Source organism: Octopus bimaculoides, chromosome 17, assembly GCF_001194135.2.
Source record: "Octopus bimaculoides isolate UCB-OBI-ISO-001 chromosome 17, ASM119413v2, whole genome shotgun sequence".
Taxonomy (NCBI): domain Eukaryota; kingdom Metazoa; phylum Mollusca; class Cephalopoda; order Octopoda; family Octopodidae; genus Octopus; species Octopus bimaculoides.
In genome coordinates, this window is record NC_068997.1 from 26,859,402 (window position 1) to 26,872,770 (window position 13,369).

The 13,369-nt window shown below is 38.2% G+C and overlaps 1 protein-coding gene across 2 annotated transcripts in view; it reads left to right on the forward strand.

The window, feature by feature from the left end:
* The window catches only part of LOC106878472 (calcium-transporting ATPase type 2C member 1), a 51,891-nt gene that overhangs the window by 35,956 nt on the left and 2,566 nt on the right, over positions 1 to 13,369 (forward strand). For both annotated transcript variants that reach the window (XM_014927689.2, XM_052974100.1), the window contains 12 exons: positions 2,631 to 2,755; positions 4,141 to 4,238; positions 4,754 to 4,849; positions 5,487 to 5,576; positions 5,995 to 6,099; positions 7,519 to 7,675; positions 8,707 to 8,877; positions 9,962 to 10,110; positions 10,593 to 10,759; positions 11,383 to 11,451; positions 12,047 to 12,163; positions 12,727 to 12,874. In XM_014927689.2, coding sequence (XP_014783175.1) covers positions 2,631 to 2,755; positions 4,141 to 4,238; positions 4,754 to 4,849; positions 5,487 to 5,576; positions 5,995 to 6,099; positions 7,519 to 7,675; positions 8,707 to 8,877; positions 9,962 to 10,110; positions 10,593 to 10,759; positions 11,383 to 11,451; positions 12,047 to 12,163; positions 12,727 to 12,874 — 1,492 coding nt within the window. The remainder of the gene's footprint in view (positions 1 to 2,630; positions 2,756 to 4,140; positions 4,239 to 4,753; positions 4,850 to 5,486; positions 5,577 to 5,994; positions 6,100 to 7,518; positions 7,676 to 8,706; positions 8,878 to 9,961; positions 10,111 to 10,592; positions 10,760 to 11,382; positions 11,452 to 12,046; positions 12,164 to 12,726; positions 12,875 to 13,369) is intronic.

Below are 13,369 nucleotides of genomic sequence, written 5' to 3' on the forward strand. Positions count from 1 at the left end.
TACAGGTTCCAGAAGACTGAAATTTTGGAATATGCGCATAAAGATCAATAGTATGGGATACATGTCTCATGATTAGAATTTTTTTAGGGTGTGTAAAGAGGGAAAGAACCCTCATGTGCAATTTTGATGAAATTCGAATCATATGTATTCCAGTTCCTTACAGAAAATATAACAGAAAAGTCTCATTTTTCAATTGCATGTAACACGGGCAACGCCGGGTATCTCTGCTAGTATATATATATATATATATATATATATAGTATGGGCTTCTTTCAGTTACCTTCTACCAAATTCAAGGGTTTGGTCGACCCAGGGGTATTGTAGAAAACACTTGCTCAAGGTGCAATGCACTGGGACTGAAAGTGGAACCATGTGGTTCTGAAGCAAACTACACCTACCTACACACACATGCAACTGTATACACAACTGTGTTTGTTTATGTTGTTCAAATACATGCCACTCTCCACTCACCTGCTATTTCTCTTTGCTCATTTTCTGTTTATATATACTTAACTATTTTGTATAACAACCTATACACTACTATATACACTTATCTGAAAGCTGAGAAGCAGTGCCAAGAACTAGATGCTGAATAATATTGGGAATGGAGCACACACTCACAACCATATATTTATGCACATGTACATACCCACATACACACTTCAACATGCACACACACCAACGTACACGTACATACACAACTATTGTAAATGGTGATTACATCTATTCCAAAATTAAATCCTATCTTTTCCTCAACAGGTGTTCTTTTAATGACTTTGTTTTAAATATGTTTGTCTTGCAACAGTATTACAGACAGCTGTGATGGTGGTGATTAATAGCATGATGGTGTGTGTGTGTGTGTGTTGATGGTGGCAGTGGTAGATAGGATTTGAGGGTGGGGGTGAACGTTTGTGGCAGTGTGTGTTGGTGGTGGGGCAGAAAATAGCATGTGGTGGTGGTGGTGGTGGTGGTGGTGTGGGGATATTTAGTGCTGGGATGGTTCAGACCTAGCTGTTGGAGTATATTGAGTGGCAGGATGGTGAGGTGTATTTGTGGTACAGTGCAGGGGAGGGTGATGGAGAGTGGGTGAACGATTTGGTATGGAGCACTGGTTCTTAACCAGGGTCCATATAAGATTTTATTCTTAAAATTTATAAGACACAGGCATGGCTGTGTGGTAAGTAACTTGCTTCCCAACCACATGGTTCCAAGTTCAGTCCCTCTGCATGGCACCTTGGGCAAGTGTCTTCTACTATAACCTCAAGATGACCAAAGCCTTTTGAGTGGATTTAGTTGATGGAAACTGAAAGAAGCCCGTTGAATGTGTGTTTATGGGTGTGTCTGTGTTTGTACCCCCGCCGCCACCACCATCAGTTGACAACTGGTGTTAGTGTGTTTACATCCCCATAACTTTGCAGTTTGGCTAAGAGAACGATGGAATAAGTACTAGACTTTAAAAAAATAAGTCTTGGGATCAAATTGTTTGACAAAAACACTTCAAGGTGGTGCTCCAGCATGGCCACAGCCAAATGAGTGAAACGAGTAAAAGAATAAAATAAATTGGTTATACTTCTACAATACACAAAATCTTTTAACAATTTCTTTTATACAATTCCTAATAATATTTACTCTTTTATTTGTTTGTCATTTGACTGTGTCCATGCTGAAGCGCCACCTTTAGTTGAGCAAATCAACCCCAGGACTTATTCTTTGTAAGCCTGGTATTTATTTTATCGGTTTCTTTTGCCGAACCACTAAGTTACAGGGACATAAACACACTAGCATCGGTTGTCAAGCGATGGTGGGTGGACAAACACAGACACAAAAACATCACACACACATGTATATATGACAGGCTTCTTTCAGTTTCTATCTACTAAATCCACTCACAAGGCTTTGGTCGGCCCGAGGCTATAGAAGAAGAAGCTTGCCCAAGGAGCCATGCAGTGGGACTGAACCCGGAACCATGTGGTTAGTAAGCAAGCTACTTACCACATAGCCACTGTCTATAGGTAAAAATTAGTTGAGAAACAGTGGTGTAGAGGAGTGGGTAGTGGTGGTCATGGGGAAAATGATTGTTATTGTTACCAACTTCAGTTCATATTTGTTGAATTTAATCAACTATTATGCCAGAAATGGGGGAGGGGGGCAGCAGGTGGTAGAATCAGTGGAGCTGTTGGTAAAGGTGATCTGTGTTTATGGAATGTGCCATTTTAAGTGTCTATTATCATTTTGTGGCTGTATAGTCAATAAGTTTGCTTCCCAACCACATGGTTTCAGGTTCAGTTTCATTGTATGACACCTTAGCTACCAGGCCAACCAGAGCCTTGTGAGTGGATTTAGTTGGCAGAAACTGAAAAGTGTGTGTGTGAGAGAGAGTGAGATAGTGTCTATGTTTGTTTTTGTTTTTTCTGTCTTTGCAAGATTTTTGTAAATGAATGTCCTTCATTTCCAACATTCTGCAAAAATATGTCTGGCCATGGGGAAAATATTACTTTGCTTGGTCATGAAAATGATGATGATGAAATACCAGTCAAATAAGTTATTTCTCCTCATCCCAAAATGTGTGTCTGTGTCAGTAAGAAAGTATTGTTATTGTTGTTAACCATTTGTCTGGATTTCTTTTCCAGTTTGGCAGTTGCAGCTATTCCTGAAGGTCTTCCTATCGTTGTCACCGTTACCCTTGCTTTAGGGGTGATGCGCATGGCAAAACGCAAAGCCATTGTTAAGAAGTTGCCCATCGTAGAAACACTTGGTAATTATTATTATTATCATCATCATTACATTCCACTTTCATATTGCCTTTTAGTAATTAACTAATTTATTAATCTTTATTTTTATCTCAACATGGCAATGGTGTTTATTTTTATCTCAGCATGGTGGTGGAAGGGGGAAACATGGTTGAAGTCTTTTTTTTTGTTGTTGTTCCTCTTGTTTTTCTGCCAAGATGTCCTTGTTCACCCCTTTAGCATTCAGATTACTCTGTCAAATGTAATGCATATTTATTCACATTGTTTTGAATTAATTGTGCGTTATCTTGTGACTTTGAGATTTCAACGATGTGATTGATTGTTTTTAGAATGACTTTGTAGGCCTAGATGTGACAAGCTAGATTTGGTTGGCTTAGACATAATACTGATAAAATATTTGGGTCAGATATGGTTGGCTTAAATGCTAAAGAGTTAATCACTCAACCGTGTAATAAGAATCTACTTTACATATAGAAATATGTATATTTATTTTTTTCAATTGTCATGCAAACTGGAGCACATGGAATTACTTTTATTATTGTAGTTCAGAGGTTTTGAGAAGGAAACATAGCTCCCATATCCCTTTTATGGATGGAAATTCTCAGGTCTGGGCCCTTGCTTGAATGCATGAGACAGATTATTCTGTCATCTTACCTTTTGTGTCTAGAAAGATAAGAATTAATAGGGCCATAATGTGAATAATTCTGTTTTTGGCTCAAGGCCAGCAGTTTTAGAATGAAGGGATAACCAAATACCTCAATCCCAGTAATTTGTTCTTTATTTTGTTAACCCTGCGAGATTGAAAAGTAGTTTAATTTGATGAGATTTGTGCTCAGAATGTAAAGAGTCCCAAGAAATGCCACTAAGCATTTTCTTGATATACTTAATTCTTTATTAGCCACTTGTGTCAAAAGGTGTTGAGTGATTGTACAAACAATGACATACAAGAGTTTGTGCCAGAATTACTAAAGCCATTAATAATACATAGACATTGTTATAATCACTAATAATAATAATCCAAGGTCTGAAATTTTTTTAGCAGAGAGGGCTTGTTAATTATGTCTTCCCCAGTGCACAACTGATACTTATTTCATTGACCCCGAAAGGATGAAAGGCAAAGCCGACCTTGGTAGCATTTGAACTCAGAACATACAGGCAGATGGAATGCCACCTATGCATTTTGTCTCATGTGCTAACAATTCTGCCTGGCCCCAAGAGTCCAAAGATTGGAAACATTACTTAAAACTGATATACAGCTATGACCTGGTCACTGATATTTCACTGTATCTGTTAGTGGTCTGTCATTAATCATTGCCAGTTACTGTTATCATTATTGCAGCTTTCATTAACATCACGTTTATGTTTTTTTTTATTATTCCCTCTTTTCCAGGTTGTGTTAATGTGATATTTTCTGATAAAACTGGGACACTTACTAAGAATGAGATGACTGTTACCCAGGTGTTTACTGCAGATGGTCAACATGCTGATGTAAGTTTTTTCTCTCTCTCTCTCTATCTCTTTCGCAGTGAAAATAATGATACTAGGAAATACATACCTTCAACACAATTGAAAAACCCTCATTGCACTGGGATCTTGGATCTTAAGGGGTGGGCCTTGTTGGTGTGATGGTGGTGATTAAGGTATTGTGTTTGAAATACTACCACTCTGCCCCTGAAACTATATGGTTGGTCTGGCAAGTGAGGGCCCATATTTAGTAAGTGGTAAGCATTTGTTAGTCTCCTGTGAACCATGTCATCGCAATCTGTGTTGCTGTTGCTTTAAAAAAAAAACACAGACATCAAGAATCAACACCATTTAATTCAGTGAACAGTCATAAGCAAAAATATCTGTGTACGTGTGTGTCTGTGTGTGTGTGTGTGTGTCTTTAACTTACAGTGTGCATGTTCTCTTTGTGTGTTTGTGGATGCATCTGTTGAAAGATTCTCTCATTCTTTTTGGCATTGATTTTCTAAATGTAGTTGTCTTTTTTGTGTGTGTTGCAGGTAAGTGGTGTCGGTTACAATGGTGATGGTGATGTGACGTCTCATGGAGATGTCATCAGAGAATATTCCAACAACTCTTTTTACAAGATAGCTGAGGTATGTATGTTACAAAATGGCATGATCATGACCACCTTCAACTTCATCAGAATGCCATCATCTGCATTATCTTCATCATCATCAGGATATCATCCATTTTTTTTTCCAACTGCTTTTGAGTTGGAAGATTATGCACACTCTCTCTCACACACACACACATACACACATACATTCACCCGTCTATATAGGATTATAATATAATCCTATATAGATTTTTAACTTTTACAGGTAATACCACCTGTCTTCTGATGCTTATGTAGTTATATAATCTTATGTATATATAAACTATATCCTATGTAAGGTAACTGAAGTACGTATCTTAAATATAGCATATCAGTACCACCATCAGAATGTCTTCATCAATTCTCAACTTTATCATCATCAGGATGGTATCCATTTTTTTCTCTGACATCAAAGTCTCTCTCTCTCATACACATAAACACTTATGCACCATTCCATATATGCACACACATGCTGTATCAAATATACACCAATCTGCTTGTATATATACATCCACGCAAATACATATTTACATACACATCTCCATACCATTTCACACACACATATACGCAATCCACACACACATTTTCCCCACTCCATATAGTTAAGTATAGTAATGTTATTGTTTTTATTGTAGGTATCCTGTTTATGTAACAATGCAGAGATTACCTTGAACGGTCTCCATGGTCAACCAACAGAAGGAGCACTTATTGCTTTTGCTCTCAAGGTAAACCCACAGTTCATATATTTCTGGGGTACATGGGTATATTTACTGTTAAACTCACTCGGCTTTGGAGTACATTTACAGCAAAGTAGCCTGGTAGAATAAGTATGAACCTGAGAAAATTAAGTATTGAGGTCAAGTTACTCAACTAAACCCTTCAAGATGGTGCCCCAGCTTGGTCAAAGTACAATGCCTGAAACAAGTGAAGGAACAAAAGAATATTAAGTCTGGGATGCAGAATAAAGAGTCAAGGATCATAACATATGTAGACCTTCCTACACAGTATGGTATGTGTGATGAAATGAATGGGATGGAGTGATTGGGATGTTGCCATTAGCAACAGCAATGTAGTAAAAAAAAAAAAGGACATAGGATACCAACAATGTTCCTGCTGACTATGTCTCTGTGATTGTAATTTCAGATGAACCTCTATGATATCAAACAACAGTTTATACGGATTCAAGAGATTCCTTTCAACTCCGATTCCAAGTTTATGGCTGTCAAATGTGTCTCCAAGTATAACAAGGTATGTGACGCTCTCATTCTTCACTTGATGTTTTGACCTCTGGAGGTTGGTCAGTCACTACATGTTGCATGAGTGACCTAATGGTCAGTCACTTACCACTACATGCTCTAAATTTTTTCTGACAAACTGACCCTCTCTTCACAACCACATAGTATTGAGTTTAGTCCCTCTGGGGCAAGTGTTGTCCACTGTCACCAAAGGTCAACCAATATCTTGTGAGTGAATTTGGTTGATGGAAACTATGTGGAAGCCCATTGTGTGTGTGTGATCATCACTGTGATTTAGCATCCATTTTCCATGCTGGCAGTTTGACTGGAGCTGGCTTGGTTTCTATGGCTGGAGGCCCTTCCTAATACCAACCATTCCAAAGAGTGTATTGGGTGTCTTTTATGTGTCACCACCACAGGTACCTTTTACACATCACTGGCACAGAGACCCTTTACACATACTGGCATGGGTACCGTTTATGCATCACCTGCTTGGGCAGCCCTTTATGGTTGCTCTTTGAGCATCAGCAGCACAGCTACCCTTTACATGTCTCTGGCACAGCCACCCTTTGCACTTCTCCAGCACAGGTTCCTTTTGTGTATCATTGGGCTGGTCAATGTGTGTGTGTATATATGTATGTGTATATAATGTACATATGAGCAAGATGTGGTCCTTCAATCCGTCTAGGAGGGCAGTAATTCCTAATAAGATCTGGCACACTCTGATGACCCAACCAGCCCTTGGCAACTTGAAAGGCAGATGTAAAATGATCACACAAACACACAAATACTCATGTAAAGGTCAACTTTACCTTTCAATCTTTCAGGGTCAAGAAAATAAAGTGTCAGTCAAGAACTAGGTCTATGTAACCAGCTAGCCCTCTCCTCCCAAAGCAATGCAGGCCTTTTACCAAAATTAAAACTATTATTATTATTATTATCATTATTTAGGTGGTGAGCTGGTAAAATCGTTTGTGTGTTCTTAGCATTTCTTCTGGTTCTTCACATTCTGAGTTCAAATACAGCCAAAGTCAACTTTGTTTTCCATTCTTTTGGGATTGATAAAATAAAGCACCAGTCAAGTACAGGAATTAGTGATATTGACTGGTCTCTTCCCATCAAAACTACTGGTCTTGTGCCAAAGTTGACTTTGTCTGTCATCTTTTCAGCGTTGATAAAATAAGTACCAGTTGAGCGCTGGGGGTTGATGTAATCAATTAGCTCCCTTCCCTGAACTTGGCCTTGTGCCAAAATTTGAAATCCTTATTCTTTGGTGGTGGTGGTGGTGGATTGGCACAAATGACAAAATGTTTTGTGGTGTTTAGTTATTGTTCTTTACATACTGAGTTCCAGTCCCACCAAAGTCATCTTTGCCTTTCTTTCTTTTGGAGTCAATAAAATAAAATACCAATCATATTATTTTAATTTTCAGTCTGATGAAGGAATTTACTATGTGAAAGGTGCTCTTGAAAGGGTGCTTCAGATGTGTACCAAATTTTACAGCCACGGGTCTGTGTTGTTACTGCAAGAGAAATATGTTTTAGATTGTTATAGCCAAGCTGCCAGGATGGGTACTTGTGGTCTGAGAGGTGAGATATTCAACATTTTTTTTTTCTTTTGTTTTTTGGATAGGGTTTTCTGTTATTGTAAACTGGTAAATCTGCATAAAAGACAAAGAAATGGTTAGGCTGTTGTAGAATTTCTTGCTGAGTTTTAATCTCTTTCAGTTAAATGTACATTGAGAGTTATAGAACATTATTTTGATTTATGTTCTGAGGCACAGGCTTGGCGCTAGGCACGGATGTGGATATGTGGTTAAGAAGTTTGCTTCCCAACTGTATGGTTTCAGATTCGGTCCCATTCTGTGGTATTTTAGACAAGTGTTTTATAGCTGTAGGCTTACCAAAGCCATGTGAATGAATTTGATAGGCAGAAACTAAAAGAAACTTATCATGTGTATGGTTTTTGTCTCTTTGTTTTGATACTATATGACAGTTACAAAGGAGTCACATTGTCATTCATTCCAATATTCTGAGAGAACATGACTTGCCATAGGGAAAAAATTAACTTACTTGGAAACAGATGATGGTTGGTGAACAGAAGTGTATCCAGCCACAGCAAATTTGCCTCAGTAAAGTCTGTCCAACCCATGTAAACTTGGAAAAGTAGACATTAAAACAATCATGATGATATTTATATTTATTATGATGTACATGTGAGGAAGATGAGGACAAAGTGTTGAAGGCTGATCTGAAAACATGTAACCTTACAAAGGAGATGACAGGACTGAGATATGTAGCACATTGCTGTACTCGAGGAGACCTGCACACCACGACAGAATTGGGATCGTAAAACCAAGGTGTCATATAAAAAGCACTGGTGATGGTGCCACATAAAATGTATCCAGTACACTCTGTGGAGTGGCTGGCATTAGAAAAGTCATCCAGCCATAGAAACCAAGCCAAAACAGACTGTGGAACTTTGTGTGGTCCCTGGCCTTGCTAGTTCCTGTCAAGTCATCCAACCCATACCAGCATAGAAAATGGACATTAAATGATGATGATGATGATGATGATATCTAGCCATGCTTCTCATTGTATTCTTCTCTTTTTTTTTTCAGTTCTTGCAATGGCCTATGGCACCAACTTAAAAGAGTTGGTGTTTGTGGGTTTAGTTGGCATCATCGACCCTCCCAGACCTGGAGTGCGTGACGCCATCCTGCAGCTAATGAGAGGAGGCGTAAAAGTAAAGATGTTAACTGGAGATTCAGAAGAAACGGCACGAGCAATTGGTGAGTGGACACAACACTGCACTCCATTAATCTCTGAATGCACAGCTTCATTAGTTGTTATTGTTGTGGAGGTTTTGGTCAGTTCTGAGCCAGCAGATCTATCGTTAATAGTGTTCTGGACTTAGTGTATCTTGGACTACATGATACAATGTCTCCTTCCTTGTTATTTAACATGAGGATAGTTTACGACCCCCATCAAAATAAAATCTAAGATACACCAACTGTGTCCATCCAGTTGAGTAGTATTCAGATATTGTGTATCTAGAACTTCCTATTGTATATCACCGCTGGTCAGCAGACCTGTGGTGAAATAAACTGAAAATAACAAATATACTGGATCTTGCTGTGTGAGTTTCTTGGTGACCTTACTGGCACTGGTGTCATACAAAAAGCATCCAGTTGTAGGAACCATGCCAAAGCAGACATTGGCACTAAGTGCACTCCTCTGGCTTGCCAGCTTCTGACAAGCTGTCTAACCCATTGAAAACAGACATTAAATAGTGATGATCTAAAACAGGATTTTTCGAATTTGTATAGGTTATATCCCTGGTAAACAAACATAGTTCCTATGTTGTTATCATTATCATTTAATGTCTGCTTTCCACACTGGCATGGGTTAAATGGCTTAACAAGAACTGGCCAAGTCTCTACTGTCTGCCCCTCTTAATGCCAACCGCTTTACAGAATGTGCTAGGTGTTTTTCACAAGGCCATCAGCACCAGCGAGTCACCAAATAGCTTGCAAAACCCCCTCATCTGAGAGAATAGTAGTATTGATGGGGATGGCTTTGTGCTAGATAATGAAAGATTAGAATATGATTGAGGGTGTCTTTCAGTAGAGGAGATACGTGGTTATTCAGTTGAAAAAAGCAAGAGAGATGTGTTGGGGTGTACCCTTGAGTCAGAGGGAGGTGTATATAAGTGGTACAAAGGCTTAGATGGGGCAAATGAGCAGGTAAGTTGGCAAGAGTGTGAAAGGAGAGTGGAAAAAAGAGGGTAGTGTGGTACATGCTTGATGTGTCATCTTGTTAATTAGTTAAGATTTCTGTGTAATTCTATTACCGGGGTGATTATTTGTATTTTAGGAGCCCGATTAGGTTTATACTCGGTAGGAGCTGGTTCCCTGTCTGGAGACGACATTGATAGTATGGATGTGAAACACTTGCAGAAAATCATTAGTAATGTTTCCATATTCTACCGTACCAGTCCTCGACACAAGAATATCATCATCAAGGTAAGAACATCAAAGTTTGTCAAGAGTGCTTCTGATTTCTTGTATGTATGTGCGTGTGTGTATCTGTTTATTTTTACACACACACACACACACATGCATGCATGCGTTTACTTGCACATGTGTGTATGTATACGTGTGTGAATACCTACGTTTATGTAGAGTATATTTGAGTATGTGTGCTTATTTGCATGTGTTTACTCGCACATGTGTATTTGTTTACTTGCATGTGTGTACATGGGTTTACTTGTGTATGTGAATATCTGTGTATATGTAGAGTATACTTGAGTATGTGTGTGTTGATTTGTATGTTTATGTATAGTTGTGTGTGTGTGTTGACTTGCACATGCTTGTTTGCTTAATTGCGTTTTTGTTTGTATGTATGTAGGGTATACTCATCCCATTTAAAGCATAAATTAATCTCAGTATGATTGTTCATTTAACTACAAAGCCCAAATGAAATTGTTTCAATTCTGCATTTACAGGCAACACAGAACACAGGAGCAATAGTTGGAATGACAGGAGATGGTGTCAATGATGCAGTGGCCCTGAAAGGCGCAGATATTGGAATATCTATGGGGAAATCGGGAACTGATGTCTCTAAAGAAGCTGCAGATATGATTTTAGTGGATGATGATTTTTCCATCATTCTGTAAGTTTAAACCATTTAGCAGAAACTTTTGGGTTAAATTTTTTTACAAATACCTATAAATTCATAGGTTGGATGTTAAAGGAGGAGGATGATATCAGCATTTCTAACTACTATTTGTTTTGTGACTACTAAGGGGTTAGACTTTAGCAAGACATTCAACGTTACTCTACATAAATACATCAAACATATCTTACACCATCAGTATTATGCTTATTAAAGTGTTATATCTTATACAAGAAACACCATTCGAGATGGTGGTGCTCCAATATGGTCAGATTACTTTGTAACCTTCATGACTAAAGAGGCCTGCAAATAAGGAGGCGGCGACTTTATACAAGGTGTTTGCTTAGAGGTTAAAGTGTGTGTGAGAGACAGGCTTCGGCACAGTCTCCATCTACTACTGCATTACTTAATCCAAAATGAAGACAGCAGGTACTTAACCAAGATGCCACATATAGGATTGAACTCAGGTACATTTAGCTGCAAAGTAGAATTCTTACCAACTACCATATATATGCGTACGTAGTTTTTTTTTTTTTTAACGAATGTTTATCTTATTTCCTTCATGATTTGCAGTGATTTCCAAAGATTCTATCTCTTCTGTTTATTCAAATTACTTCTAGGTCAGCTATCGAAGAAGGAAAAGCAATCTTCCATAATATACGTAACTTTGTCCAGTTCCAATTAAGCACGTAAGACCATTTACTTAAAATCTTTTGCATTGATTGATGTTAGTCCCAAGATAAAAAAAAAAGAGAGCAGTGGTGGGGAGTGGAGAAGGGGACAGGTGCTGGTTTTCCCAATGTCTCCATGCTGGTGCCATGTAAAAAGCATCCAGCACACTCTGATGTGGTTGGCATTAGGTAGGGCATCCAGATGTTGAAACCAGGCCAAATCAGGCTAGAACCTGATACAGCTCTCCAGCTTTGGTCAAACCATCCAACCCTGGCAGCATAGAAACAGATGATTATATTGGGAGGGTCATCAACCCTTTTTTAGCATATAAATCAGCCTTATCCAGTCTAAATATTCTATGTTTTACATTCAAACTCGATTATTTAGCCTCTCACACCTAACCTACATTGACAGTCTAAAAATAAACAATCACATTATTGAAACCTTAAAGCTAGGAGATAATGCATGGTTAATTCAAAACTATGAATAAACAAACGTTACATTTAACAGAATAATTTGAACACAAAGGCATTAAAGCCAATAATACACAGAAATCTAAAGAAAATTTTGCTGAAACTTTTGTCTTTTTCAATTCTTTTGCTCTGTCTTCAGGAGTATTGCTGCTTTGTCATTAATCACACTTTCAACGTTGATGAAACTTCCTAATCCCCTTAATGCAATGCAAATATTGTGGATTAATATTCTGATGGATGGACCACCTGCTCAAAGGTAATTCTTTTCCTTATTTCTTTGTGGTTTATCATTGGATTGTGGCCACACTGGGGCACCACCTTCATTAAAAAATGTTTTTATACTAGCAATTAATCAGTGCCTACTATTTATTTCAAACTGGTATTTTATCAATCTCTCTATTTTTTTTTAACCATCTAGAAAAAAACAGGATGCTCATGGTTTGAACTTCTTTGCTCCTGTGTGCTTAATCAGGATGAACTTGAGACTAAACATTAAAATGTAAAGTCTTTAACCTCCTTCACTAAGTTAGATATAGCAATTCCTTACATCTCTCTCACTATAGTTCAGTATCCCCCATGCTAGATCAATGTCTCCCTTCACCTCTTTCAAACTACTTCAGTATCCCCCTCCTTCAATATATTGTTTCTCTTCTTCCTATCAGTATTTCATTTCTTTGGCCCTCTGTCTAGTCCAGTGTCCTCCTATACTCTACCACTCTAGAGATATTAAGAAACTAGACCATTGTTAAAGAACTTCTCTACACTACAGTTGACTGTAATAAACACATGCTTTGGTGTTGTTCTGTTTGCATTTTGCAGTCTTGGAGTGGAACCTGTGGACCCAGACGTAATTAGACAACCGCCACGTAAAGTCAAAGACACAATAATCACAAAGAGTTTACTCATTTATATTTTATTTTCATCGTTCATTATAGTTTCAGGAACGTTGTGGGTTTTCTGGAAAGAGGTAAGTCACAGTTTATTGAATTTAGTCTTCTTTTACCCCAGCCCCTTTATAAAATTTTACAGACATTAGGTTGTCATGCATGGGTCGTTGCAAGATAAGGCACTGTCACTTGATTCTTTGGTCTGTTGACCTGAAATCCTTGATTATTACAATGAATCTCTTCTTGCCTTACAATGATTCTCTGGTCTATGGAACTGGAAATCCTGATTGTCTTCCTGCCTGATGTGGTTCTCCAGTGGTGAATGAATAGCTTAATAACAGACCACCAAGATTGGTGAAGAGGTTGAAGATTACTGGAGGGTATAGATTGGAGATGGAATACTGAGCAATTAGTTCTGGGGAAGGTTGAAGGATTTGAGATGCTAAGTAAGTAGGTAGTGTATTTTTTAATTATGTTTTGGTGCTGATTATTTTAGATTTAGGGAGCAATGTGTTGTAGTGAAGGGAATCCACTTTTAATTTCCTGGTTCTATACTAGCATCAGCTGGATGGTTT